Source organism: Salvelinus namaycush, chromosome 19, assembly GCF_016432855.1.
Source record: "Salvelinus namaycush isolate Seneca chromosome 19, SaNama_1.0, whole genome shotgun sequence".
NCBI classification, from domain to species: Eukaryota; Metazoa; Chordata; class Actinopteri; order Salmoniformes; family Salmonidae; genus Salvelinus; species Salvelinus namaycush.
In genome coordinates this window covers 9,423,901-9,449,001 of record NC_052325.1, presented here as the reverse complement: position 1 = coordinate 9,449,001, position 25,101 = coordinate 9,423,901, and the positions used below count along the sequence as shown (strand labels likewise).

At 42.0% G+C, this 25,101-nt stretch overlaps 1 protein-coding gene across 1 annotated transcript in view; it reads left to right on the top strand.

Moving 5' to 3' along the window:
* The first annotated feature begins 11,788 nt into the window (after positions 1-11,788).
* The window catches only part of LOC120064126 (alkyldihydroxyacetonephosphate synthase, peroxisomal-like), a 35,551-nt gene continuing 22,238 nt past the window's right edge, over positions 11,789-25,101 (top strand). The window contains exons 1-8 of the mRNA XM_039014490.1: positions 11,789-11,965; positions 16,456-16,545; positions 18,282-18,372; positions 18,479-18,599; positions 18,793-18,870; positions 19,327-19,398; positions 19,629-19,708; positions 24,664-24,744. Of these exons, the coding sequence (XP_038870418.1) occupies positions 11,790-11,965; positions 16,456-16,545; positions 18,282-18,372; positions 18,479-18,599; positions 18,793-18,870; positions 19,327-19,398; positions 19,629-19,708; positions 24,664-24,744 (789 nt within the window). The 5' untranslated portion in view covers position 11,789. The remainder of the gene's footprint in view (positions 11,966-16,455; positions 16,546-18,281; positions 18,373-18,478; positions 18,600-18,792; positions 18,871-19,326; positions 19,399-19,628; positions 19,709-24,663; positions 24,745-25,101) is intronic.

The following is a 25,101-nucleotide window of genomic DNA, read 5'->3' as shown; positions in this document are numbered from 1 at the left end:
TTCACTGTATCACAATTCCATTGGGTCAGAAGTTTACATACACTAAGTTGACTGTGCCTTTAAACAGCTTGGAAAATTCCAGAAAATTATGTCATGGCTTTAGAAGCTTCTGATAGGCTAATTGACATACTTGTGGAATGTATTTCAAGGCCTACCTTCAAACTCTTTGCTTGACATTATGAGAATATCCAAAGAAATCAGCCAAGACCTCAAAAAAAAAATTGTAGACCTCCACAAGTCTAGTTCATCCTTGGGAGCAATTTCCAAACACCTGAAGGTACCACGTTCATCTGTACAAACAATAGATGCGTTCTGTCTCCTAGAGATGAACGTACTTTGGTGCGAAAAGTGCAAATCAATCCCAGAACAACAGCAAAGGACCCTGTGAAGATGCTGGAGGAAACAGGTACAAAGTATCTATATCCATAGTAAAACGAGTCCTATGTCGACATAACCTGAAAGGCCGCTCAGCAAGGAAGAAGCCACTGCTCCAAAACCGCCATAAAAAAAGCCAGACTACGGTTTGCAGCTGCACATGGTGACAAAAATCTTACTTTTTGGAGAAATGTCCTCTGGTCTGATGAAACAAAAATAGAACTGTTTGGCCATAATGACCATCGTTATGTTTGGAGGAAAAAGGGGGAGACTTGCAAGCCGAAGAACACCATCCCAACTGTGAAGCACGGGGGTGGCAGCATCATGTTGTGGGGGTGCTTTGGTGCAGGGCGGACCGGTGCACTTCACAAAATAGATGGCATCATGAGGCAGGAAATATATGTGGATATATTGAAGGAACATCTCAAGACATCAGTCAGGAAGTTAAAGCTTGGTCACAAATGGGTCTTCCAAATGGACAATGACCCCAAGCATACTTCCATAGTTGTGGCAAAAGGGCTTAAGATCAACAAAGTCAAGGTATTGGAATGGCCATCACAAAGCCCTGACCTCAATCCCATAGAAAATGTGTGTATGCGACCAAGGAGGCCTACAAACCTGACTAAGTTACACCAGCTCTGTCAGGAGGAATGGGCCAAAATTCCCCCAACTTATTGTGGGACGCTTGTGGAAGGCTACCCGAAACGTTTGACACAAGTTAAACAATTTAAAGGCAATGCTACCAAATACTAATTGAGTGTATGTAAACTTCTGACCCACTGGGAATGTGATGAAGAAAAAAAAGCTGAAATAAATCATTCTCTCTACTATTATTCTGACATTTCACATTCTTAAAATAAATTGGTGATCCTAACTGACCTAAGACGGGGAATCTTTACTAGGATTAAATGCCAGGAATTGTGAAAATCTGAGTTTAAATGTATTTGGCTAAGGTGTATGTAAACTTCCGATTTCAAATGTATTATTATATTAATCTTCCAATAGTCCATAACTTGATCTTTAGGCCTAAGTCTTAATTCTTTAAAGTAAATAAAGCATGCATATCCTGAAATGTGTTGATGGAATATTAAACCAGTACAATAAGATCCTCTAGTCCATGTATTCCCAAACTGGGGTGCGCAATGCTGTCGGGGGTACGCCAAATAAAAATAATAAAATAAATAAAATACTTTATTTTTTATCTTCACATTTTCAAACAGTCCATTTATATTTTCCAACGGGGCTATACATTTGGGGGAGTTTTTTTCTCGCCTGAGTAGCCTCGTTTCACTGCCAAAAATAAAATGAAACCATCTAGTGTTCAGCGAAATAACAACACAATGTCAAATAAAGGTAGCCTAGTCAAATAATGAACATCCAATCACAATAACCGTTACTCTCTCACGGGAATTCCGCTTAACGGTCCGTATGTAGCCAAACGTAGCTGCTGCTCATTCCGTTAACTTGAAAATTGATAAATGGTTTAAAAAAAAGTAAGGCCCGCATCCATAGAGACACATACCAGCTCTACTGGTATTACTGCTACTACCAGCAGTACTACACCTGCACCTGTTGACAACACAAGTTATTCTGCTTCCATGAGCACATCCAATGCTAGCATCAGTAATTCTACATTTGTTGTTAGCCCAGCTAGCATGGACACTGACAGTTGTGAATCTGATGCAGCCGAAGAGCTACTGCCCCCTTACCCGGGAAAGCACCGAACAACAGACAGGGGCTTTGGACCATCGAAGAGGCGCAAATATGATGAGAACTACATTGATTTGGGGTTCACTTATATTGGGAGTAGTGCCTTTCCTCAGCCACAGTGTGTTATATGTGCAAAAGTACTCTCACAACTCAATGAAACCTTCACTCTTTATAAACAAAACATGCCAATTTGAAAAATAAGCCATGGGAATTTTTTGAGCGAGAATTAAGACAATTTTCGAGTGGTAAGACATGTATAAAAGCAACAGATACCATTAATAAGAAGGGGCTAGAAGAGTCTTATATGGTGAGCTACCGAGTGGCTAGGACAGGCAAGCCCCATACTATTGTGGAGGACTTCATTCTTCCTGTTACCGCGGATTTGGCTGGGACAATGCTGGGGGAAAAGGCCAAAAGAACTATACAGACAACGCCTTCATCAAACAACACTATTTCACGACACATCAGTGACATGGCAGGAGATGTTTTGAAACAATTACTGCTTCGCATACAAGCCAGTGAATTCTATGCGTTACAGCTGAATGAGTCAACAGACGTGGCGGGCCTGGCACAGCTCCTGGTATACGTCCGTTATCAGTGGCGGTTCTACCTTGTATGGCTCCCTGGGCGAAAAACCCCCAAAAAGAAACACCACCAACTGCAATTTTTATTCAGACATTTGGAACAACACAAATGAATAATCATAACATTTAAAACTATATAAATATAAAAATATATACAAAAATAAGACTCAAATATCAAAAAGTAGTAACAAAGACAAATAGAAAGAAATTGTAATATACAAATAAAAAATATTTTAATTATTGCACTATTACCCTATTGCTAACAAAAACACACACTAATATAACTAAATTGCACAAATCCTATATCACACAAATATAATAGCACACTTATAAAGAGAACCTGATTATTATGCTATTGCACTTCAAACAAGAAACACACAAACTAAATTGCACAACTGCCATCTAAACCCTGACCTTTCTTGCCTTCCTTGACGCAAAGTCATCAATTACATCATCATAAGAACTCTGCCCAGCAATTGCATTATTTAATACTGGTGACAGCAAGGCCACTAAGGCGTTCCTGTGACATGGTGGACCTCAGGTAGTGTGCAGACTGGTTTTATATTCATCTTAATGATTTCGCACAAACCAGAAGAAAAACAATTCAACAATATGTCTGTGAAACTATATATTCACAGTATTATGAATGAATTGTGGTTTATTTGGTAGCATTTCGTAGTGTGACTGATTTTATTAATTGCATTAGTACTGTACAAAGTTAGAGGTGGACTATTTGATTGATGCCTCCGCTCCCCCTACCTCGGGCATCCAGTTGGGAGACCTGAGGTCAACCTATCCCCGCCCCCCTCCCCATCTCGTACTTCTGAGTGGGAGACCTTTCCAGGCAGTAGCCTGCCTAGCTCACAAACTAGAATCAGAACGCCCACTCCGACAAGGTTAATTGACCCACAGTCCCGCACGGTGACATGATACCATTGACGTGACGTGCAAATGAGCGATAGAAAACCGATCGCGCAAATGTCACCAATCCAATTTTTTTTGTGCGGGCGCCCTATGCCGCCCCAGGCAAGATGCCGCCCTGGGCGGCTGCCTATGTCGCCCATACCTAAATCCGCTGCTGTCCATTACGTTTATGGGGGGTCAATTAAGGAAGACATCCTCTTCTGCAAACCACTGGAAACCAGGATAACAGGAGAGGATATTTTTTTAAGTACTGGACAGCTTTGTGACATCAAATGGACATTGGTGGTCAAGATGTGTTGCTATCTGTACTGATGGCGCAAAAGCCATGACTGGGAGACATAGTGGAGTGGTAACTCGCATGCAAGCAGTTGCTCCCGACGCCACTTGGGTACACTGCAGCATCCACTGAGAGGCTCTTGCTGCCAAGGGAATGTCTGACAGCTTCAAAGACATTTTGGACATTACAGTGAAAATGATTACTTTTGTTAAAGCAAGGCCACTGAACTCTCATGTATTTTCTGCACTATGCAATGATATGGGTAGCGACCATGTAATGCTTTTACAACATACAGAAGTGCTGAGACGAGCTTAACTTCTCTAGGATAGGGGGCAGCATTTTCACGTTTGGATGAAAAGCATACCCAAATTCAACTGCCAGCTACTCATCCCCAGAAGATAAGATATGCATATTATTAGTAGATTTGGATAGAAAACACTCTGAAGTTTCTAAAACTGTTTGAATAATGTCTGTGAGTATAACAGAACTTATTTAGCAGGCGAAACCCCGAGGACAAACCATTCAGATTTTTGTTGTTGAGGTCACTCTCTTTTCAATGGGTTTTCATTGGGAATCCAGATTTCTAATTGACCTTCTTGCAGTTCCTATGTTCTTCTTGCAGTTCCTATGTTCCAGTTCCTACCTTCTTGCAGTTCCGATGTCAACAGTCTTTAGAAATTGGTTGAGGTTATTTCCTTTGTGTAATGAAGAAGTACGGCCATCTTGAACGAGGGTCACTTGAAGTGTACTGTTAGATAGAGGCGCGTGACCAGAAAGATAGCTACAGTTTGTTTTAATCCACAGATCATCCCGTCTTCAATTTTATCGATTATTTACGTAAAAAAATACCTAAAGTTGTATTACAAAAGTAGTTTGAAATGTTTTGGCAAAGTTTACAGGTAACTTTTGAGATATTTTGTAGTCACGTTGCACAAGTTGGAACCGGTGTTTTTCTGGATCAAACGCACCAAATAAATGGACATTTTAGATATATATCGACGGAATTAATCGAACAAAAGGACCATTTGTGATGTTTATGGGACATATTGGAGTGCCAACAACAGAAGTTCGTCAAAGGTAAGGCATGAATTATATTTTTATTTCTGCGTTTTGTGTCGCGCCTGCAGGGTTGAAATATGCTTCTCTCTCTTTGTTTACTCTGTTGCTGTCCTCAGATAATAGCGTTGTTTGCTTTCGCCTGATGAAGATCATCAAAGGTTAGTGATTCATTTTATCTCTATTTCTGCTTTTTGTTACTCCTCTCTTTGGCTGGAAAAATGGCTGTGTTTTTCTGTGACTTGGCTCTGACCTAACATAATCATTTGGTGTGCTTTCGTCATAAAGCCTATTTGAATTTAATTTGAATTTGAATTTGGTATCTTTCATGAAAATTTGATTTTTATAGTAATTTATTTGAATTTGGCGCTCTGCATTTTTACTGGCTTTTGGCCAAGTGGGACGTTAGCGTCTCACATATCCCAGAGAAGTTAAAGTTCTTTTTACTGACCATAATTTTCACTTGTCTGACCGCTTGCATGATGACAAGTTTCTCACACGACTATCTGGGTGATGTTTTTTCTCGCCTGAATGATCTGAATCTGGGATTACAGGGTCTCTCCTCTTAATTGCTATGATTAAGAAGTTGGAGCTCTTCTCTGTCTGCATTAACAAGGACAACACAGGTCTTTCCATTATTGTATGATTTTTTTGTGTGCAAATGAACTCACGTTTACAGACGATGTCAAATGTGATATAGCGAAGCACCTGAGTGAGTTGGGTGCGCAATTACGCAGGTACTTTCCCTAAATGGATGACACAAACAACTGGATTTGTTATCCCTTTCATGCCCTGCCTCCAGTCCACTTACCGATATCTGAACAAGAGAGACTCATCGAAATTGCAACAAGCGGTTCTGTGAAAATTTAATTTAATCAGAAGCCACTGACAGATTTCTGGATAGGGCTACGCTCAGAGTATCCTGCCTTGGCAAATCGCGCTGTTAAGACACTGATGCCCTCTGCAACCACGTACCTATGTGAGAGTGTATTCTCGGCCCTCACTAGCATGAAAACTAAATACAGGCACAGACTGTGTGGAAAATGACTCTCTCCAAAACAACCCAACATTGCAGAGTTATGTGCATCCTTTCAAGCACACCCTTCTCATTAACCTGTGGTGAGTTATTCACAATTTTCGATTAACAAAATCAGGTTTAAATATAAGATGATTAAATAAAGAGCAAAATTATTGATTGTTATATTATTTGTGCCCTGGTCCTATAAGAGCTCTTTGTCACTTCCCATGAGCCGGTTGTGAAAAAAACTCACACTCCATTCTTATATTTAATAAATGTATCATATAGTGTCTGTGTGGCAGGCTTACAATGATGGCAAAAAACAACATTTGAGAGTGCGCTGACCCTGGTACGCAGCTGGAGGTTGAATGTTTGAAGGGGTACGGGACTAAAACGTTTGGGAACCACTGCGTCTAGTCTAACATTCTGACACCTGAGAGGTTGGGACCACTTTGCAATTAAGTAGCGTTTGAAACATGTCTTCTTAATGAGGTGATCATACGACGAGCTCCGACAATTTATCTGTAAGGATCCTCACTACCTCTAGCTACCTTATCTACTACACCGTGCACTTACTTCACTGTTCCACTATCTGAAATTATACGGGGTTTTTTTCCCCTTAAGCGCGCCCACGAATACGCGTTCACGTTTGGCAGCTCCACGTCGACATTCTTCCAGCTACAGACTGAACTGCACAAGGCTGAAAGAATAGAATATGAGGTGAAAGCGGCGTGAATGCACTAATACGAACACTGTATGGAGGCTCCAAAGAGGGACGTCAACCGCGAAATTAGGAAGTGGAAAAACTCTTGCTTGCTTCGATAGTTTGTCCTGCAATCATTTTAGATAGCCCACTGGTTTTTGCATTTTATTATCAGTTTGCCCTCGTGCTTGATTGCAGCTGTTCCCCTTTAAGAGCTCCCGTTTCTACCAGGTACCGTATGATCAGTTGCATTTCTTTAGCTTCTCATTATAGTGTTCACATTTAGAATATGAAGCTATGTTATGGCATTTCACATCTGCTAATCGAATTCCAACATCTTTTAATTCACTGTTTGATTTTGTACTTTGTAACTTCATGACAAGAAGCAACTCTCCAAACGGTGTTGAATATGCATGTATTTGTTACTGTAATCTGAAGTGGAACATGTTGAATATTTGCCTTGTTTTATAGGTAGACCATTCTACTATATTTTCATTGTGAAATTCAGTCTGTGGCTTGTGGAAAAACTCAACAAGTAGGCTAAACAGCGTAATGAACGTGGGTGTCTTACCCTTGGAGTGAACTATTCAACATAAAAGAAATTCATGATTTCAAATTTGGAACCTTTTAGACACGTCATCTGTTCCACATATGGAGTGCCCTAATTGTTGCCTTTACTACCTTCAAGGTATTCCAGGTTGAACTGCAAAGTAAACACCTTATGAAGGAAAATGTATCTTGCCTCTTACTGTGTGATATTGTATGATTTCATCATTTGTGGGGGGGGGTTGGTGTCAGAGTGTGAGAATCAATCCAAGTTTCCAACAGCAGTCTTTCCATTCACTCCTCTCTGTGCTTTAATAAGCCCAGAGAATTAGTTAAAGTTCCACGTAATACACTTTTTGTAAAGCACTCAGCTCTGGTTGATTTCAGTTTAATCTCAAATCATGGTGGATTTTAACTTTTAGGTTTCAATATTGTGTTCAGAAAGTCATCCCAACCTCATAATTACATATTTTCCCACACTTAGTGTTAATTCAAAGTGTTTATCAACCCAGCACATCAATAGGAAACTTACATTTCACACTCTCTTTATATGTTGCAGGTGAAGGAGTAGTGAAAAGGGTTGGCACTGTGGCTGTCCAAGTAAAGTTCTGTGATACACTTTGACTCTAATTGTTTGCAGTCAGTGCATTACAGAACTTTATTTTGGGAGTTAATGCTCTGGCCCGAGGGAAGTAAACCTACCATCTGGAGAGTGGGACCATTATTCCACAACATGCCACTTGCAAACTTCAATAGGGAAACTCCTTGTCACTAAAATGTTCTAAGAATAAACTTTTTCTTTTGACAATGACATGCCTCGTGAGTTTTCACCTACTTGTGAAAGTATTTATTTGCTTATAATTAAAAAGTCTCACTTTGGTCTGTTGGTATCAGAGTGAAATGTCTGAATTTATGACAAATGGAGTAGCAGAAAGACGTAGTAGATTGTTGCATCACTTTCTATAGGGTGACCCAGCGAGCCATATGGAAACTCCAGACCAGTCATCCCTCGTTCACTGTCATGTGACTCATGGAGGTGAGAAAGTTAAACAAGAGCCATTTAAATGTTCAAACCTCTTTCAGTGACCTGGGTCATAATGTACTGGTCCTACCACATTAATTAACCTTATCAAACCCATAAACATTAATGTCAAAGATTTAAGGATTATTTTCTGTTGTGTATTGACATTGTATCCTGTGAATGGTAGTTACAACAGATAATTAGGCCTATCATTCATTGTTGGAGTGTTGCAAATATAAATCTAATAAACTATTTCAGAGATGTATATGACAGCCAATAGGAAGTTAGGATGAAACGTTGCTATGCAGTGCAGGCTGTCTGTCCAAGCAGTATGAATCAACGGTTCTTTCAAAGCAAACTTTTCACGCATAAAAATTATAAAAAAGGCAGATAGTTAATTAAATATAAAACTAAATGTGTAATAACATCACTGGCTCTACAAAGGGAACACAACTTGTTAGTCTAATTTAGAGATTCTCTGGTACTTTTGTAGACTTGTTAGCGCTCACCAGCCAAATGTGATCGCCGAAAATTGCGTACTAAGTCATATGTGTAGATATGTGCACCACATCATTGCTCTGCTGTGTATGCGTCTTGCTCTGCTGTGTATGCGTCTTGCTAGCTGTCACTCAAATGGCGAGAGGCTGAATGAAGCTCATTAGCTAGAACTTGAATTGTTAAGGGGCTGGTCCACATGTGGGAAAATGTAAGGGAAAAGGTGTAACGGATGTGAAATGGCTAGCTAGTTAGCGGGTACGCGCTAGTAGCGTTTCAATCAGTTACGTCACTTGCTCTGAAACCTAGATGTAGTGTTGCCCCTTGCTCTGCAAGGGCCGCGGCCTTTGTGGAGCGATGGGTAGCGATGCTTCGTGGGCAACCGTTGTTGATGTGTGCAGAGGGTCCCTGGTTCGCGCCCGTGTCGGGGCGAGGGGACAACGTAAAGTTATACTGTGACATTGATGCTGTTGACCCTGGTTGCTGCGGAAAAGGAGGAGGTTGAAAGGGGGGTGAGTGTAACGGATGTGAAATGGCTAGCTAGTTAGCGGGTACGCGCTAGTAGCGTTTCAATCAGTTACGTCACTTGCTCTGAAACCTAGATGTAGTGTTGCCCCTTGCTCTGCAAGGGCCGCGGCTTTTGTGGAGCGATGGGTAACGACGCTTCGTGGGTGTCAGTTGTTGATGTGTGCAGAGGGTCCCTGGTTCGCGCCCGTGTCGGGGCGAGGGGACGACGTAAAGTTATACTGTTACAAAGGCACAGCATAACTTCCAGAAAAAACAGTCGCTTTCAAACTAGGGATTTCATGGATAATTGAGGTAAAACAGTAAATATGCTCATAGATTACACATGTATAAACTACACATTGATACATTCGGTCCAAAGCGAGAGGTTTAAAAAAAAATACTTAGGGTTGCGGTCCAAACACTTAAGACAGACCCTATCCCCTCAGCCATAAAATTAAGTGGACACTCCTGATGACGTCTGACGAGTATACACTTGCAGGGCAAGGGAGGAAGGAAGAATTTTTAAATTGACCACTCTTGGCCAGAAATTCATCACTCGTTCATCCCGCGATGATTGGGTTTTCAGCCACCGGTAGCTACAGTCAATTATGAGTGTATGTCTACTTATATTACATATATAATTATTAATATACGCCTACTGTATGATAGCTAGCAAATTAATTAGCTAACTACCGTTGGCCTGCCTAGCTGGAACTTCTGAAGAAGGAACATATTTTATTTCTACAATTTCCAAGAGATAACCAAACAAAAACATTTAATTTTTACATAGTAGCAAAATGTCTAACTTATTTGCATTCGTTTTTATTTACACTTGTATGTTGACTTCTCCATTGATGTTGTTTTTAAGTTTTCACTGACTTTTCTTAGAGGATGTACAATCTCGCGAATTGAATTATGGGGAGTTGCAGGCCCGAAGTTTACATTATTATACACTCGCAAAGCCCACTAAAAACGAGGGCTGAGGGGCTTACGTTGCAAACTTCCCTTGCTTGGCTAATCATTTGGACCACCCGCCAAGATGGCGACAGGGATTCCCCCAAGGGCATAAGGCGAGGGTAAGTGGACGAGGGTGTGTCCTTTAAGTGTTTGGACTGCAGCCCCTAGTAGTCACCAAAGTTCCAGACCATATTTTTAAAGGCACATGCACACATTATTTAAGCAGCATGACATACTTTTCCTGCTATTAAATTAGATTAATTTCTTATAAAAAAATCTACATTTTTCTCTGTGTTTTGAAAAAGTTTTGAGTTTCAGTTCTCCCAAGGCCCAGTTCATTCATCATGGTCTAATATTTAGAGAGCTTCTGTGCTAAGCTTAAGTAATCATTAGGCTACCTGTCCATGGATCAAATCTGTCTGAGAAAAAGCCAGTCACCCACCGGCACAGCGAAAGAAGAGTTACGTTGATGCATGTTGAGAATACAACACTTATAAAATCTGGAATTTCTTTATCTTGCCATTTCTCCTGAAAGGATGACCTCAGAACTATGGGCATCAAGTTTCCATGAACTAAAGGCCTACTCTCAAACTCGTATGAATGTAACTGACAGTCCAAATCAACATGCTTGTAAGCTAGTCCTATACTACAATACTTGTTATGGAGTGATAATAAGGGAAAACAGTAGAGAGCTCATTCATTTATATTCTTCCAAGAATCAATATAATTTTTTGAATGACCATTGAACAGCAGTAAATCACACATTGTGCCTTGTAAAAATATTTGTCTAATATAAGCTATTTCCAGTGACTGTAGCTCTCATCAATTTTTTTTTCTTCTTGAGCGGATGGTCGGGGGACCCGGAACATAATAACAAATAATTTGACTGCAAGAATCCCAAACAGATATAATATTTGACTAAAACATAATAATTGAAAACCTTGCTTACATTTGTATATGTAAGCCTCCCGGGTGGCGCAGTGGTCTAGGGTCTCTGGGTTCGCGGCCAGGCTCTGTCGCAGCCGGCCGCAACCGGGAGGTCCGTGGGGCGACGCACAATTGGCATAGCGTCGTCCGGGTTAGGGAGGGTTTGGCCGGTAGGGATATCCTTGTCTCAGTATGTAAAATGTAATGAAAAATGTAAAAAAAAAAAAATGTAATAAAAAAAAAAATGTATGCACTCTGGATAAGAGCGTCTGCTAAATGACTAAAATGTAAATGTATATGATCACCTGGTACTCTATTATGCGTGGAACAGATTTCTCAAATTAAAATCACTTGGAGCTGATCTCTGTGTTTTTACAGTATTTAATGTACAACAATAAAAAAATACAAATATATATATATTTTGCTCAGAAAATGTGTTGGGCCAAACAAAACCACCCGCGCAAATTCGGCCCGCGGGCCGCCAGTTGGGGAAACATGCTCTATGGACTACCAGCAATTAAATTAAAGTAACAGCAAAGGTAGGTGATAATGTAACCAATTTTGCAACATTGTACTATGTATTGAAAGCACAAATTAAATGCAAAGCATGATGGGATTTGATTACAATTTAGTTCATATCCTATTATCAATGTGACAGCTGCCTTTCCTTGCACAAACACGGAAGCAGTATGGCGTCAAACAGCAATAGCTCCGAGAGGCAACGAATTGCACAGCAAAGATTAAGGATAATTGCAGCGCATTTACATAAACATGAGGACGGTAACTCGGGAATTATCGCAAAAGAATGCAAAATTGATGCGACCGGTTCAACGGAAGAGAATAAAGGGACGGTGCCGAGAAAGAGGTAGGAATTGGCGGTGGTAATGGGGTAGAATTGGATGAATATGAGGGCTATCCTGACATGCTATCTGCTAACGTTAGCTATAAGTGATTGCCATACAGTATGAAATAGCTGTTATGTATGTTCTTGTCATTTAAAAACACATCATTGGTGTCTTACAAACTGTGATGACCTCCTTGACATATTATTATTTAGACATCTCTGCTTTAATTTAGCTAGCTAAGAAAATTAGCCAGCAGAATGTGCGGTAGTGGTCCTTAATAAACAAAGTGTTCATTCATCGAAGTGGGTGCGGCGAGACTGTATTCTATGTTCTATGCTAATCTTTTACACTGTAGTTAGCAAGTCTACTTATTTAGAATGTGTTTCAGTAATGTTTGATCTGTCACCCTGTTGAAATTGAAGTTCAGGTCAATTCTACACTAGGACTGTACCAAATTTGTCATAGCTTGCCGGCGTTATATGACCCACACTAGCCGACTAAACTCAACTCCTAGATTTACGATGGAGTTGAGCGGCGACTAGTGTGGGCGGACTGGAACTCTGACACCACATAAAATGCTTTTCTTTTTATATATATACATATATAAACAAACTACTGATTTCAGAACCCAAAGAATAGACTGGAATTACACACAAGTGTTCTGTTTAATTTCGGGCTATTTTTTAGGTGCTGAAATGAGTAGGTTTTGATAAAAACATAATTTGATCTGACCTCGGAGCTCCAGTCTGCCACCGCTAGTCGCCGCTCAACTCCATCGTAAATCTAAGAGTTGAGTTTAATCGGCTAGACCCACACTAGCCGCTCGTGACAGTGGGCAGCTGAAGTTTATGTAACACCAAATGCCAACATTTGTGACTATTTCAAGGTGGCCTATTCCATTATACATTTATATTGTTAGCTATAGCTTGATAAACTACGGGTGATGTTTTGAATGCTGACAGTTTTCTGAACAACGACTAGGGAAATGTCAACTCTGATTGACATGAACAGAATAAGCTAGCTAGCTACTATACATTATTGAATAGAAGGGATCATTATAATGGTAATATTTTTATATTCTTCATTATATTATCATATCACATTTGATCAGGAGGTTAATGTTTTTCCAGATTCAGAAATGGGATAAAGTTGAGCAGTTAAAACTTGGATCTGATTTGGCCAAGACTTGTGGTGGTCTGACAGTCAGTTTGTAATGAGACGAGTTGGCTGTTAAGCTTTCACGATCATGCTGTAGTGACATACAAATAAAATCAGGGTTAAGTGCCTTGCTCAAGGGCAATTGTCACCTTATCAGCTCGGGTATTCGAACCAGCGACCTTTCATTTACAGGCCCAACGCTCCAACCGCTAGACTACCTATCACCCTATGACAGCTAGTGTCAGATATGCCTTAGACCACACTTCCATATTTGCATTTGGTAGAGGCTGTATTGTATGAACCACTCACCCATGCAACACTGAACAATCCATTATCCTGCATTCAACTGTGACATGGCCTGTGAGAGGAAGTGTTACCATCGTTCTACCACAGGAATGTTAATTTTCTTTTCTGTATTATGTATGGCTCTTCATTGTGCAGTTGGGAAATGTTTGATATTAATATAGAATGTTTTTTTTTGTGAAGCAGAAGTGCTGAGGCTTATTTCAGATAAACCCTATAGGTGTGCTCCTGAGTGGCGCAGCGGTCTAAGGCACTGCATCTCAGTGCTAGAGGCGTCACTACAGACCCTGGTTCGATTTCTAGGCTGTATCACAACCGGCCGTGATTGGGAGTCCCATAGGGCGGCGCACAATTGGCCCAGCGTCGTTAGGGTTTGGCCGGGGTAGGCCATCATTGTAAATTTAACTGACTTGCACAGTTAAATAAAGGTTAAATAAATAACCTGTTGGTCAGTTAGGCTATGGGCAATTCCATGTTAACAGAGTGATGCTGAGACTCAGATTTTTCACTTTAAAATGTGTCAAACAAAAAAACAATGATTGCAAAGTTAAACAAACCATACAACTGTATGCACAAGGATTACATTAAAATTGAAATGTAAGTTATAGATTGAAAGCAAGTCTAAGAAAGCAAGTCCCCGTGTGGCTCAGTTGGTAGAGCATGGTACTTGCAAAGCCAGGGTTGTGGGTTTGATTCCCACGAGGGACCAGTACAAACAAATATGAAAATGTATGCACTCACTAGTGTAATTCCCTCTGGATAAAACAGCTAAATGACTCAAATGTCAAGACATTTTTGATCGATTGTATGTGCGCTAATTCCCATTCTATCATTTTTGTTTTTGTCTTTCGGTTTTGTACAACAGTTGAAAATACAATGTTTTTGGTTATTGAAAAGATGTTTCACAGTGGTTTAGCAGGTACAGTGATTCTCTACACTATTCATTGCTTGTTTTGTCACAGACTGAAATTAGGCGAACTATTAGAATTTTAGCAACCAGGAAATGGCTGAGTGATTTCTGCATATTGCACCTTTTTTTCCTTTTTATTTTTTTTAAGTGAAAAATCTGAGTCTCAGCATCACTCTGTTACTGTGGAATTGCCCCCAATGCTACCTTTCTTGCGTGATGAGTTTGGTTTAACCTGGAAGGCAGATTTTTGCAGGTTTGTTAGTCTCTCTCTATTGCCAAACGTATGGTCATTTTGTGCTGACGAGTGGCCAAAAATGTTTTAATTATGACAATAAATTATAAGATAGTCTATGCCTAATTCTCCAGTGTGAGCCCACCCCCATTTCCAAATGTAAAAAGAATGTTGTGTACAACTTGTATTGTTATCTGTATGCATAAATGTTACCGTCATGAATTTACCCTCATTGCTCACATTTTCTAGAATTGCGCTTATCACTGAAGAGTAGGAATGTTGCCTGCTATGAAGCTAACTGGTCTTGGTCTTGCTGGAATGTCAGTCTGGATTTGACCTTGTTTCAAATGGCATTTTAAGGTCAGTCCTCTTAACAGACAAACGTTCTTCTTAAAAAAATATATATATATATATATTTAAAAAAAAATACAATTCAGAGTTTGTAAAATCAACAGTCTAACCTCTGGCCTATTGACTCATTCTGTTGTAATAACTTGATTGTAGCCACAAAACAAGGCTACCTTTTGAATAAGGCGCTGATCTAGCAGCTAATTACTAGCCTAATGGTCTGGTCATCGTCATGCAGTGTAATATTTATTACAGTAGCTTCAAAAGATTCCCCCAGCTCTTTGAGGCCAGATGGCCGTTGCTTCCATTTAATTAAACAATATATTCATTCATCTCTGGGCAGTTGTATTCTTCTGCTTGTTGAGGTTGTTACAGGACATCACAGAGTTCTGTCATGGTCCGTTGAGATGCCAGGCTGTGATAGACTGGCATTGAGAGTATGTCTCTCTCTCTCTCTCTCTCTCTCTCTCTCTCTCTCTCTCTCTCTCTCTCTCTCTCTCTCTCTCTCTCATTTCCCAGGCTCCTCATAAATTACACTGGCTGCCTGTTTGGCAGGCATTCCTCATGGGTTTTACTCAACCATGTGTACCAACTTAAGGTATGGATCCCTTCTAGGGGTAGTGGCCTATTTCCTCCGGCCGGCTGCCGTAGTGGCCTATTTCCTCCGGCCGGCTGCCGTAGTGGCCTATTTCCTCCGGCCGGCTGCCGTAGTGGCCTATTTCCTCCGGCCGGCTGCCGTAGTGGCCTATTTCCTCCGGCCGGCTGCCGTAGTGGCCTATTTCCTCTGGCCGGCTGCCGTAGTGGCCTATTTCCTCTGTCCTTGTGCCGTAGTGACCCATTTCCTCTGGCCTTGTGCCGTAGTGACCCATTTCCTCTGGCCTTGTGCCGTAGTGACCCATTTCCTCTGGCCGGCTGCCGTAGTGACCCATTTCCTCTGGCCGGCTGCCGTAGTGACCCATTTCCTCTGGCCGGCTGCCGTAGTGACCCATTTCCTCTGGCCGGCTGCCGTAGTGGGCTATTTCCTCTGGCGAGGAACATCTGAAAAGCGTAGTGATTTAACACAGACGAAGAAACACATTACTAAACTGTCAGTTTTATTATTCAGTAGATATATTGAGATACTAAAATTCTGCCTGACATTTTCAGTTCAGTGTTCAAACTTGTTTCTTGAATCCTCTAACCTGATATAGATTTACCACAATAAAGGAGGAATACCACTCTGCAATCAACCCTCTTATTTTCCTGCATTTTACTTTCCATTTGATCAATTCATTTCCCATTTTCCATGACGTGGAAAGCCCATTTTTGAATAACGGATAGCAAAACAAGGGAACTGCAACACATCCCCCATTGTAAATAGACCACTAATCCAAATACTAGCCTACTGTGTGCAACAGGATGTCAAGTATGAGGGTCCATGGTCTTTTAAAAGTGCTTCCTTGTATTGTCTTGGTCCCTTGAGATTTGACTTGTGTCGTCTCTGACAGCGTTATTACACTATTAGCTTCTACTACTGTAACATTCATTAACTTGACCAACTGTTTCTTGTTCTCTCCCAGGCAGGAGATTATGAAGTGGAATGGTTGGGGGTACAGTGACTCCAAATTCCTCTTTAACAAGAAGGGTCAAGCAGAGTTTACAGGCAAAAGGTACAGAATACTGTCTCAACATTTTCAACTGTTTTATTCTCACGACGAAAATCTTGATTGTCTCAGACGATCTGAAGGCTAAATAATCTATTCACATTTCTACTTTGTACACTCATCTACTGTCAAATCTACCATTCCAGTGTTTTAATTGCTATATTGTATTTACTTCGCCACCATGGCCTATTTATTGCCTTTACCTCCCTTATCTCACCTCATTTGCTCACATTGTATATAGACTTATTTTTCTACTGTATTATTGACTGTATGTTTGTTTTACTCCATGTGTAACTCTGTGTTGTATGTGTCAAACTGCTTTGCTTTATCTTGGCCAGGTCGCAGTTGTAAATGAGAACTTGTTCTCAACTTGCCTACCTGGTTAAATAAAGGTGAAGAGAGAAAAAAAACGTGTTGATTGAGAATTCTCAATCTTAGTAGTTCACTCCTTTGCACAGTCTACCGCCTAAAACTGGTTCCGACATTTCTGGATTTTTATGTATTTAAATAGTTGATTATTTGTGTACTCGTTTGACATTTTACTGCATTGTTAGGAGCTAGTAACATAAGCGTTTCACTGCACCCGCTATAACATCTGCTAAACAGTGTGTATGCCAGGGTTTCCACAGACGCGGTCCTGGTGCCCCCCATGGGTGCATTTATGTGTGTTTTTGCCCTAGCATAACACAGCTGACTTAAATAACTCATCATCAAGCTTTGATTATTTGAATCAGCTGTGTAGTGCTAGGCCAATAAAAAAAGGGCCAGGATGGAGTTTGGGAAAACCCTGGTGTACATGATCAATAAACTTTGATTTGAAAACATCCCACTCCCACTCCAGCCTCATTCAGAGTGGGGTACTAGTGCCATCTAGTGGCTGGTATCTGTACTCTGCTTATCTTGTTTTGATTTAGTCCCAGACATCAGGTCAATGAGTTTCAAACTCCCCTTATTACCTTTCATGGAATGTTTCTTCTAGGGGTTGGTGCTTTTGTTTTGTTTATGCTAACAGTTGTCATGGGAACAATTGTTGGAAATATGTTGAGTGCTGATGTAGGAAGTGATTAGTTTGAATCTCTGTGTGTTTTTTAAAGAAGCCTAACCTATTGTCTCTCCACACTCTCTGATAACCGAGTATGACTTCAATCCACACTGGCTGCAGAATGGATCTCTGTTTTCTTTGGCACAACATCTTCTGTTCTACACCTTTTATCTTTGTCCTGTATGATAGAGGCAGAGATGGTGACATATGGTTTCAGAACAGAAAGCCTGTCAGACTTAAAGCTAAGCGATGTGATTTTTACAGGATGCTGAGTAGCAAATGGCTCCTCTGTTAGTCTTTACTAGAAGTTGTATCAATGACATTTCCTGTTCTGTGCTTTCTCTGCGTGGTTTGAGAGATGGAAGAAATGAAAGTGAATGAGATTTCTCCTCTTTTCATTAAGGAGTGTGTTTTAATGGTCTGCTGGACAAAGACAGACTACAGTTCCCTGATGTGTTGGCCTCTACTGTGCCAGCGGTTCAATTATACAGCGTCTGGCCTGGGCTGGCGCCACGGGGACAGCGCGGTCACTGGGCTCACCTAATAACCTCTAAGCTCAAACAACCACACACTGACTCCATACCCATAACAGACAGTATGTATTTCAGCAGTTCCCAGCATAACACCTAGGTCAGAGGGGATGTGTTTATGATTTGGGTAAAGCTTTCTTTTAATCCTGTGTGTTTTTGGTTCATTGCAGGTATAGGCTAAGCGGGATGACCCTGCCCAGTTTGCAGGACTGGTTTGAAAATACCTTTGGTGCCAGTGTGAAGCATAAAAGCCCTGCGACAGTAAGTGTCATTGGTTTTCAAACCCTCATGTCTCCTGTTGGTGTGAATTCCAATGATGGCAGCGACCCATTAATGGCTCCTCCTCCTCCCATGTCTTTGTCCTCAGCCCGTCCTGAATGTCAGCGCTGTGCCGCCGCCCAGACTGAACGAGGCATTCGTAGAGAACCTGAAGGCCACAGGCATCCCATTCTCCAATGAGGCGGAGGACAGGGTGTTCCGTGCCCACGGTGAGGCATGGCTGGGAATGCTCCGGTCCTCCAGGGGACTGGGTGTCATACAGTGTGTGATGCCATCTTTAATCTTACACATGCGGTACATAGGAACACAGCAGTATTATGAACATCACACTAATTATACTGATCATACAATCATAATTGCTTTTGTCGTAGTATATTTAACCTTTTTCTCTTGTGTTAACAGGTCATTGCTTACATGAAATCTTTGCTCTCAGAGAAGGGAAGACATTTGAGCGTGTTCCAGACATGGTGGTGTGGCCAAGTGAGTTTTTACATCACTACTGTTTTGAACGACCAACGTTTCCACCCCCCCTCCCTCCCACAATGCATTGCTTCTCTTCATCCTGTCTCAGGTGTTTTTATTTATTTATTTTATTTTTAAAGGGTTAATCTCTGCCGAGGCGTAGGGATATTGATATGTATGAGAGGTGGCTTAATAAGAAGCGTCTGGGGGAGGGCGTTGGACACCCAATACACCAGGCCCAGCACAGTACAGTCATGAATCATGGCAGATTGGTTCGCCGCAGTTATGGCTGGCACCTTTTTATCATGCAAATTTGTGTTGACTGATGGCTGGAATTTGATTGAGCAGACTCTGTGCCATTGCTACTCTTTATCGATGTTATCGATGTAACACTAACATATAGCTGTGTGTTATATAATGACACGGGATAAAATAGCCATCCAAGATATTGTTATGTTTCCTTTGCCTCCGCAGACTGCCACAACGACGTGGTGAAAATTGTGGAGCTGGCATGCAAGCACAATGTTTGTTTGATACCGTACGGCGGTGAGTATTTTACTGTTGCAAACCCAATAGTGAAATATATTATTATGTTTTTATTTAAGTTTTCCAAACTTTAAAATATATTTTAGATTAGAATGGTATGCCCTGTTTTGACCATGTGGCCTGACCAGGGAAAGTGCTGGTTATAGCCTGCTGCTAGGGCCCAGAGCTTTCCCCTGGTCATGTGGTCAGGGAGAAGTCCTAACCCCTCTACTCTCCTGTCCCCCATCCAGGAGGGACCAGTGTGACCAGTGCTCTAGAGTGCCCCCCGGAGGAAACCCGCTGCATCGTCTCTCTGGATACTTCCCAGATGGTGGGGAATGAACTGACTTGGAGACAGTACACATTAGATCCACTCTGAGAGTCACACGTCGTAGATCTGTAAACAATGCTTGTATACCATACAAGGATCTGCTCCACAAAGCACTTTGTCTCAACACAACTTTACTGTTTTTATAGGACCAAATATACACTGTGTACCCTTTTTGCCAACCAGAACAGCCTCAATTTGTCAGGGCATGGACTATACAATGTGTTAAGAGTTCTACAGGGATGCTGGCCCATGTTGACTCCAATGCTTCCCACAGTTGTGTCAAATTGGCTGGATGTCCTTTGGTTGGTGGATCATTCTTGAAACACACAGGGAAACTTGTGTGGAAAAACCCAGCAGCGTTGCAGTTATTGACACAAACTTGTGCGCCTGGCACTTACTACCATACCCTGTTCAAAGGCACTTAAATCTTTTGTCTTGTCCATTCACCCTCTGAATGGAACACATTCTCAATGGATGTCTCTATTGTCTGAAGACTTATTAATCTTCCTTTAACCTGTCTCCTCCCCTTCATCCAAACTGTTTGAAGTGGATTGAACAAGTAACGTCATTAAGGAATCATAGCTTTCAACCTGGTCAGTCTGTCATGGAAAGAGCAGGTGTTCATAAGGTTTTTTTATTTAGAGTCAAACCTTGTATCTGTATGTTAATGATACATCTTAGTTTTACAGACCGTATAATGTCTTGCACAAGATCAACCGGCTATATACTCTATTTATGGACAATAGAAAGCCAAGTATTACAGGAAATTTATTTTGAGACGTTAGAGCTTTTTTTGCTGTGAATGTCTGACGCTCTCACAACAGGAAAGATAGAGGTCGGTCAGCACGGAGGACGCTCTCACAACAGGAAAGATAGAGGTCGGTCAGCACGGAGGACGCTCTCACAACAGGAAAGATAGGGGTCGGTCAGCACGGAGGACGCTCTCACAACAGGAAAGATAGGGGTCGGTCAGCACGGAGGACGCTCTCACAACAGGAAAGATAGGGGTCTGTCAGCACGAAGGACGCTCTCACAACAGGAAAGATAGTGGTCGGTCAGCACGGAGGACGCTCTCACAACAGGAAAGATAGGGGTCTGTCAGCACGAAGGACGCTCTCACAACAGGAAAGATATGGGTCGGTCAGCACGGAGGACGCTCTCACAACAGGAAAGATAGGGGTCTGTCAGCACGAAGGACGCTCTCACAACAGGAAAGATATGGGTCGGTCAGCACGGAGGACGCTCTCACAACAGGAAAGATAGAGGTCGGTCAGCACGGAGGACGCTCTCACAACAGGAAAGATAGGGGTCGGTCAGCACGGAGGACGCTCTCACAACAGGAAAGATAGGGGTCGGTCAGCACGGAGGACGCTCTCACAACAGGAAAGATGGGGGTCGGTCAGCACGGAGGACGCTCTCACAACAGGAGAGATGGGGGTCTGTCAGCACGAAGGACGCTCTCACAACAGGAAAGATATGGGTCGGTCAGCACGGAGGACGCTCTCACAACAGGAAAGATAGAGGTCGGTCAGCACGGAGGACGCTCTCACAACAGGAAAGATAGGGGTCGGTCAGCACGGAGGACGCTCTCACAACAGGAAAGATAGGGGTCGGTCAGCACGGAGGACGCTCTCACAACAGGAAAGATGGGGGTCGGTCAGCACGGAGGACGCTCTCACAACAGGAGAGATGGGGGTCGGTCAGCACGGAGGACGCTCTCACAACAGGAGAGATGGGGGTCGGTCAGCACGGAGGACGCTCTCATAACAGGAGAGATGGGGGTCGGTCAGCACGGAGGACGCTCTCACAACAGGAGAGATGGGGGTCAGTCAGCACGGAGGACGCTCTCACAACAGGAGAGATGGGGGTCGGTCAGCACGGAGGACGCTCTCACAACAGGAGAGATGGGGGTCGGTCAGCACGGAGGACGCTCTCACAACAGGAGAGATGGGGGTCGGTCAGCACGGAGGACGCTCTCACAACAGGAGAGATGGGGGTCGGTCAGCACGGAGGATGCTCTCACAACAGGAAAGATAGAGGTCGGTCAGCACGGAGGACGCTCTCACAACAGGAGAGATAGGGGTTGGTCAGCACGGAGGACGCTCTCACAACAGGAGAGATAGGGGTCGGTCAGCACGGAGGACGCTCCTATATCCACATCAAAGCTTATTCAGACGTCCAGCTGTCTCACTCTCTTATCTTACTTTCGGAGAATCATAAATTTGCTCAACTTTTTCCTCAGAGAAAAATACTGTGAGGGAAGGAAACCCAGTCGGAAACAGCATTTAGTATCAGTACTGTATCATAGAGCTGTTGGACAGCTGTCTACCCAGGTGATATATTGGCAGTCTGGACATTGCTAGTCCAGCAGTCACTGAGGAGGTGACGTAAAGGTGGCGTAAATACCAGTGCACTGGGTCAAGGGTCACAGGGCATAGCGGTTCTGAGGGAGTCACATGAAAGACTGTGTATGACCGCAGCAGACACTTTATTACCTCTGGAGAATGAATGATGGCTCTAGCTGGGCCAGGGGTGACTGGAGAGGTTAACCTTTTGGAATCTGACTAACACTGTGTCCTCCCCACGGCCCAGTCCTCTAGTAACGACAGCCACATGTTCGTATCTCACAAGTGCTACCGAAATACCCCCCCCCCCCCCCCGTCACATCTTCAACAAACAACAGGAGCTTGGTTGTTAATACCTTTCTCGTTGATAGATATTGTGGTCACCATAGCATCAAGCTTTCTCTCAGTCGTTATAAAAGGCTGCATACTGACCTTTTTGGGGGTTCTAGAATTAATAAAAGGCTGCATACTGACCTTTTTTTGGGGGTTCTAGAATTAATAAAAGGCTGCATACTGACCTTTTTGGGGTTCTAGAATTAATAAAAGGCTGCATACTGACCTTTTTTGGGGTTCTAGAATTAATAAAAGGCTGCATACTGACCTTTTTTGGGGTTCTAGAATTAATAAAAGGCTGCATACTGACCTTTTTTGGGGTTCTAGAATTAATAAAAGGCTGCATACTGACCTTTTTGGGGGGTTCTAGAATTAATAAAAGGCTGCATACTGACCTTTTTGGGGGGTTCTAGAATTAATAAAAGGCTGCATACTGACCTTTTTGGGGTTCTAGAATTAATAAAAGGCTGCATACTGACCTTTTTGGGGTTCTAGAATTAATAAAAGGCTGCATACTGACCTTTTTTGGGGTTCTAGAATTAATAAAAGGCTGCATACTGACCTTTTTTGGGGTTCTAGAATTAATAAAAGGCTGCATACTGACCTTTTTGGGGGTTCTAGAATTAATAAAAGGCTGCATACTGACCTTTTTGGGGGTTCTAGAATTAATAAAAGGCTGCATACTGACCTTTTTGGGGGTTCTAGAATTAATAAAAGGCTGCATACTGACCTTTTTGGGGGTTCTAGAATTAATAAAAGGCTGCATACTGACCTTTTTGGGGGTTCTAGAATTAATAAAAGGCTGCATACTGACCTTTTTGGGGGTTCTAGAATTAATAAAAGGCTGCATACTGACCTTTTTGGGGGTTCTAGAATTAATAAAAGGCTGCATACTGACCTTTTTGGGGGTTCTAGAATTAATAAAAGGCTGCATACTGACCTTTTTGGGGGTTCTAGGGGTATGTGGGGGTTCTAGGGGTTCTAGAATTAATAAAAGGCTGCATACTGACCTTTTTTTGGGTTCTAGAATTAATAAAAGGCTGCATACTGACCTTTTTGGGGGTTCTAGAACTAATAAAAGGCTGCATACTGACCTTTTTTGGGGTTCTAGAATTAATAAAAGGCTGCATACTGACCTTTTTTGGGGTTCTAGAATTAATAAAAGGCTGCATACTGACCTTTTGGGGGGTTCTAGAATTAATAAAAGGCTGCATACTGACCTTTTTGGGGGTTCTAGAATTAATAAAAGGCTGCCTACTGACCTTTTTGGGGGTTCTAGGGGTATGTGGGGGTTCTAGGGGTTCTGGAATTAATAAAAGGCTGCATACTGACCTTTTTTGGGGTTCTAGAATTAATAAAAGGCTGCATACTGACCTTTTTGGGGGTTCTAGAACTAATAAAAGGCTGCATACTGACCTTTTTTGGGGTTCTAGAATTAATAAAAGGCTGCATACTGACCTTTTTTGGGGTTCTAGAATTAATAAAAGGCTGCATACTGACCTTTTGGGGGGTTCTAGAATTAATAAAAGGCTGCATACTGACCTTTTTGGGGGTTCTAGAATTAATAAAAGGCTGCCTACTGACCTTTTTGGGGGTTCTAGGGGTATGTGGGGGTTCTAGGGGTTCTGGAATTAATAAAAGGCTGCATACTGACCTTTTTTGGGGTTCTAGAATTAAGACCGTAACAACTGGAATGTATTTGATGTCATTCACTTGGTGAAGGCAGTTTTCGAGAACAACCTTGGATATGCTGTCAACACTATTACTGCAATCATTAAAATCCTCTCCCTCTAACCTGTATAGGATGTATCGGACACAGAGTGCTTTTCATCAGGGCTAAACTCATAAGGCATTGTACACAATTTGTATAGTGGTCTAAACCAGGGATCATCAACTAGATTCAACCGCGGGACAATTGTTTTTCTTGAGCGGATAGTCGGGGAGCCGGAACATAAATACAAATAATTTGTAGACTGCAATTGAGTGCAAGAATCCGAAACAGATATAATATTTGACTAAAACATAATAATTTCAAACGTTGCTAACATTTGTATGTGATCCCCTGTCTCTCTATTATGCGTGGGAATACTTGGGAACAGATTTTTCAAATTAAAATCACATGGAGCTGATCTCCAGGTGTTTTTCCAGTATTTTATGTACAACAATAAAAATCCATAAAACCACCGGCGGGCCACCAGTTGGGGAACCGTGGTCTGAATGACGTAAGCAGTGAAATGTAATGATCTCATTAGTTTTGTTTTTTGTTTTTATCTGCAGAACCGCATATTGTGGATCGACGAGAAGAATTTAGTCGCCCACGTTGAAGCTGGCATCATCGGTCAGGATTTGGAGAGATTAGTAAGTGCCTTGCCCTCATAAATACTAAACCATTTCATGCTGAATGATCTCCCATGAAAGGGCTCATTGTTGTTAAGATAAGTATAAGCTGTCTTCTACAGGATCTTTCACCTGTAGCCTGCCATGCCTCTCCACCCTGGGTTAATGGTTTCCAGGGAGTGCAGAGATCCTATGCTAGGCAGGTCTGAGTAGGAGAAGAGGTAACTACGTTAGAGCTTGAGGCTCGGGCAATGAGCAGATGGCACCATCAAGCTAATTTCTAAAAATTGAGAAGGAGGCAGTGTTTGACGTGAAGGAATGCGTGCTCTGCGTCTCAAACTGGCTCCACCTTTGCATATAGAGGGGCCATTTTGACGG